We start from the raw sequence: 5,812 nt of genomic DNA on the forward strand, positions 1-5,812 counted from the left end.
AAAGGACTATAAGGAAGGTTTCCGGATGTTTCTGTTGATTTTCTGGACGAGATCTACTTCAAAATTTACCACCATTATCTATAACTGTAAAATGCACGTTCCATTTCCTCACTTTTGTCTTGTCTTCCCCTCTTCCATCCTGTCGCTTCCCTCCATCCCTCGTCTTCTAGCTAAGAACTCCGTTAATTTGCATAAGTTACCTTGTAACTTTGTTTCATTTATGTTCTCATCCGGTCGTTCCTTGAAATTCTGTTTAACTTTCCCTGTCATTACTAGCATTTGCCAGTCGGCATTACAACTTACGTGATTGTACAACACGTATATAACTTGTGCTTCACACAAAACCGACATTTTGCCTTAATGTATCCTGATGCTTTTTTTCCTTTCATTTTCAGCAAAAACAATGGCACAAAAACCCATCAAATACAACGGTATTTTGATCCTTACGGATGAACCAGAGCAACTTACGGCTGTTGAGGTGAGAAATCTATTATTCTGTGTAACGGAGAGCTGATGAATGAAACAGTAATAAAATTTCTGCAAATATCTTGGAAAATAACTGGCTCGATAAGAGTTATATTTACGAGCATAAATCGAGACATGGATTGAATTTGAGCGAAAGCTCCATTGATTAATAAGAATTAAGAGAGACTTAGTGGAGAAACAGAGACTAAATAAAAGAAATTGTTGGAAAATTGATAAAGAAGTGAGTTATTAAAAAACTGACAATTTGTCTGAAATATAATTTCGAAATATTTGAGGCCTGAAGAGTGAACTGCAAGTTTTTCTGTTTACTAAATTTTTGGTTTCATAAAATATATCTTAAATAATAAATTGGGATTTTTGACGCATTTTGACGCATAGATTTAGCCATTTGTTCCCATTAATTCGAAGTTTCATAAACGGAGGAGTTTAAGGAACTTGCCATCTCACTGACTAATCACTCACACTTCTACTGTTTTCTTTTTCTTCCACTTGATAAAGTTAACTAATGTAAGGTAAGGTACCTAAATCGAAAGGGCTTTAAACACTAAACGATTCACTATATAGGGAGGTAGATAAAGATTCAAGAGAAGTGGTCGTTAAATTTTATAAGTGGCGCTATATTCGATAGATCGTAGAGTGATGAAAATACGCTTTTTTCGAGATAAATTATCCTGAATTTAGATTAGTAAAGTTGCTCATACTATAACTATCCTATCAATGATATAGTTAAAGACGAGATTAAATTCATTACTTTATATTTCAGTCGGAAGAATGGGAGGAAATAGAGCCGTTCTTGCCGATGGAGTGTCAGTGGTTACTAACAATATTTTGATCTTGAAATGATTTTTAGTAGCAGCAAAATTATTATCTATAGCTATAAGGAATTAATGGCAGTCTGGGCAGATTACTATTTATCTTGTAATACATGTAAGATAGCCCGAGGACTAGGACTAGATAAAAAGTCAAAGTAAAATAGTGGTTCACCTTATTTAAATGAAATTTCCAGTACGAACAACCGTCATTTTTCATTTTTCGAGTAATTTTGAAGGTAATTGAAAGAAAAAGGATCCAAATGTACCTGAATAGCTTGAAACAGTATGACTCAATTTATTTTGTTGTAGCGTTTTCCCTTTCTGAAAAATTCCTTTTGCAACTAATTAATTGCCAGTTCATGATATTGCAAGAAAATATCAATGCGGGGAGATTTGTAGATGATCTGGTGCCAAGTAGTGAATCCAAGGTATGTTTCAGTTATTTGATTTAAAAACGAATATCTTTGCAATTACCTTCGTCTCTTTAGTGTTCCCTGTTCTTTGTTTTTCATCTTTATTTTTTTCAGAAACACTTAATATTTCGTTGATTGGATGAGAAAAAATGAAGTGCTGTGTTCTTTTCCCCGAAATCCTTTTTACTTCATGTTTTCCTACTACAGCAATATTCTGCATGATAGTTCACCGTTTTCTCCGCTTTTCTTTTTTTTCTTTTCTTTCTTTTTTTTTTACTTCTATTTAAGGATAACCGACCCTTTTATCTGAGAGAATCATTTCCTTGGACGGCTGATTATGCTAATAAACGAAATTATGTCAAAGAGCTTCTTCATATCTGTAATCAATCGCAAATCCAACGTTGGAGAAAAATCAAGAAAGTGGTGTAAGTTACAACATTTCTAAATGATGAAAGTAATAAAGTTGCATGTTATTAATGTTACGGATGGCATGACGCGTCTTCCTGTAACAGTTTGACTGTGTAGTAGAAATCGTTGAATTGCTCATTTAAGGCCTACAGCTATCTGTTGTATATAAGTTTTGATTCACCTAAAAAATCAAGAATCCATTCTCAAGTTAAAAATCATAACATGTAACTGCAGTGATGTATCGAAAGCGAAGAAAGTTGCAGAGGGAGTATATTCTGAGGTCTTTATTGCTCAGTATAAAATGGAGACGGTCATTCTGAAGGTAAGTTTCTTTTTTTTTTTCTCTTTTTCAGAAATTGCTTCGGATGAGGCAATTTGTAAAAAGTAATTCCTTGTTCCCTTAACTGTACATTTAGTTGATCCCTATTGGGGATAACAAACTGTTCGACGGATGTTGTATAAGCTCGTTTCGCGAAGGAGCTGCAAAATTGATCGCTCTGAAAGAACTTGCGGATCTCAGTCAAGTCGAGGACGGATATTCTACAGAAGGATTTGTTCAGCTGAAAGGAGCGATGGTTGTGAAAGGTGAGCCTTATAATTAGAAGACGTGAGTTTTTCATAAATGATCGGTGACAATTATAGCGTGGACTGTAATAGTCGGTGACCAGTACATTATCTCAAATATTTTCATGCTCTTTCCCAAAATACTATTAATTACTTTTTTATAGGGCGTTATCCATCATCGATGATCAATGCATGGAAACAGTACAAACGAAGCATGAAGTCCGACAAAGTAAATCCGGCTCTTTTTCCTGCCAACCAAAATTTCCTACTCCTCTCCGTTGAGAATGGCGGAATTAGCCTGAAAGAATATGAGGTATTATTGAGCTTTGATTTTATTATATACAGCGGTAATTGGTTTATAGTTTAGCGGTAGTAGAAGATATAGCAAAAGATTGGACTGGAAAAACAACGTAACAGTATAACTCTTACTATTTAAATTTAAAGTCGTCAGTTCCAAAGATTTCGAGATGGTACTTATCAATTTTGTAGATCACTACTATGCTTCAAGCATACAGTATCGTCTACCAGTTGTTCATGGCCATTGCTGTTGCAGAAATTCGACTGTCATTTGAACATCGTGACCTAAACAGCGGGAATGTTTTGATTACTAGCGCTGACTGGCATGATATAATTAGGTTGATTTTCAGAAAACATATGAACCCGATCAGCTAATGCTTCATTCATTATTATTTTCAATTTCATTTTCTCTTGAGATTTCATTTTGAAAACGAAAACTCAAAATTCAGTATGATTTTAGAGGCAAGTTTGACGGCTCGGAAGTATACATATATGCACACGGTGCCAGAGTCAAAATCATAAATTCTTCTTTTTGCAGAATGACGAAAGGTATATTATATACATTTTTTTTTTCGTTCTAAGTAATTGAACTTTCTGATTTGAGCAATGACTGACAAATTTTTATTCTTGGAAACATGAGTTTTACGAGCATATCTATACCGAAGACATTGTAGATGTATCCTCGATGTATTTCGATTGGACATCGAATGAAGAATTTTTCATGGGTGAAGGTGATTTCGAACATATCGCCTTTCAAACAATGCGCAAAATAAATAGGTAATAAATTTTAAGTGTTGGTATAGTTTACATTGGCATGTGGCTAGTGAAGGCAAAATAATACAAGCTTTGTGTATCAAGTGAGAAAATTAGTTTTGGATGACGATAAGGGCAATATTAAGCATGGAATTATAGTTTATCTTAGATATCAGGAAAGGAGGAGTTGGTAGTATGCGATGTGTCATTTTATACTACCATAAGATGCAAAGCCATAGGAATCCAACGGATACGAATTCAGCTCTGAAAGCGTGAATTCGATGAGTTTGATAATCACCAAGCTATTTTTAAACGTATGGATGTTTTTTCCATACAAAATTTTAGAAATACTTGGCGACCTTTTTGGCCTATGACAAACGTTCTGTGGCTGGCATATATCATTGATTTCATTCATGATCGACTGAAACAATTAAATGTTGGAAGCTCGGAAGATCATGCTGCATTTTTTCGTCATTTCAAATATTTGTATCGTTATGGTGAGAATTTCATCCATTGCAACAATTGTAAATTACTTATTTGATGATCTTTTCCAAAATCTATCCCTATTTATTAAATGCATGAATTATAGCTAGTGCATGGAAATGGATTCGCGACCACATTGATAATCACATGAAGAAGGAAGTTATTGAGAAAGCAGAGTAGCAGGAAGCTTGATTGAACGTTTTGCATTTTTGAGTTATACTGGTAGTATTTTTTGATCATATATCATTGAACTTATTCTTAATTAGACGGCCGAAAAAACACAGTTTGGATGTACTAAGCATTCTTATGAAATGATCCAATCAGATTTATTCGCTACTTTATAGCTGCAAAACCTAAATCAATAATATAAGATACAGTAAAATTTTCATAAAATTACTGTAATGAAAGTTGCCCATAGTTTTAATTCAATAATCAACACTCATTTGTGGACCTTTTAGGATAGTGCATATTATGTGTTTTGTTGATTTAACTTTTTTAACTCTTTGTTAAACGGATTTTTTCTCAATAAATGAAATGAAAAAGGTGCTAAGTGTGAAATGAACAAATATATGAGAAGGGAGTGCTAAGTTCTATGATTGATCCATTTAGAAGAATTAGATTATTGCAGCGGAGTTCAATGCTAGATCAGTCTTCTACAGATATTCAGCTTCCTAAAAGCTTTTTGCAACTAATAAAAAAGACGCAGTCCCTCGATAATCCAAAAATAGCGTTACTACTTATATTGATCAGGACAGGAAAAATAAGAAAAAGAATTTTATCTAAGCAATCTGTTTTGTCCACCACTTTCGATGATTGTTTCTTGTGTGCTTAGTATTTCGATTGCATTTCTTACGTTGGGTTGTTGAAAAGTAAAGTAAAATTGGCTGGACTGTCATTGAATTATTGGAGTTTAGTAGAAAAGTTCACACATTTCTACTGACTTTCTAATAGTGCCAGAACAATAATATTGTCAGGATTTCATACGTAACAACAGAAAATTGTTAATTCTCACCAATATATATATATATATATATATTATTTATTTATCTATTTACATTTATATTCATATCAAAGTTTCGCACAAATCAAAAAAACAGTTTCAAGGGAGACTAAATGGGTTCTCGTCTGTTTCTTGTAATTCAGTATTAAATTCAAATAAGTTTAGTTCGAAGAAAAAATTCGATGAATTGTTTGCTACAGGATTGTAAAGCTGAGCCTTTAAAGTGTTTCGGGTTTTGAAACACAATTTCTTCTCGTTTCAATTATTAAACTTGATATTGTACTTTCAACGACAGAAATCAGTAGTCCATATTGGGATTTGTTATTCATACTGTTGCTTGATTTTTTCTTGCTCAACTTATATAATTTTTAGTCGAACGCTAAGCTCTGTACTTCTTTCGAATTGCAGTATGCTACCCTTTTAGACATGATGTGTTCCGCACCAACATTAAAAAAATGACACATCAGAAAGGTCGGAGTGATAACCAGACTTGGTATGACATGTGACGAAAATTTTAATATCACCAAGATCGGATTTGGCATATGATCATTCAACACACTGTAAACTAAATAAAATGGCATTTAGTTCCTTAGAGA

The 5,812-nt window shown here is 33.5% G+C and overlaps 1 protein-coding gene across 1 annotated transcript; it reads left to right on the plus strand.

The window, feature by feature from the left end:
• Positions 1–1,607: 1,607 nt before the first annotated feature.
• On the plus strand, positions 1,608–4,396 carry LOAG_12011 (haspin protein kinase; the record flags this gene model as incomplete). Its single annotated transcript, XM_003147525.2, has 10 exons — positions 1,608–1,726; positions 2,000–2,136; positions 2,354–2,441; positions 2,536–2,704; positions 2,848–2,996; positions 3,173–3,318; positions 3,441–3,529; positions 3,655–3,757; positions 4,079–4,230; positions 4,323–4,396. Coding segments are annotated over 10 exons (1,226 nt in total), but the record flags the coding sequence as incomplete, so codon positions are not given.
• Positions 4,397–5,812: the final 1,416 nt, after the last annotated feature.

Source organism: Loa loa, assembly GCF_000183805.2.
Source record: "Loa loa unplaced genomic scaffold supercont3.785, whole genome shotgun sequence".
Lineage (NCBI taxonomy): Eukaryota > Metazoa > Nematoda > Chromadorea > Rhabditida > Onchocercidae > Loa > Loa loa.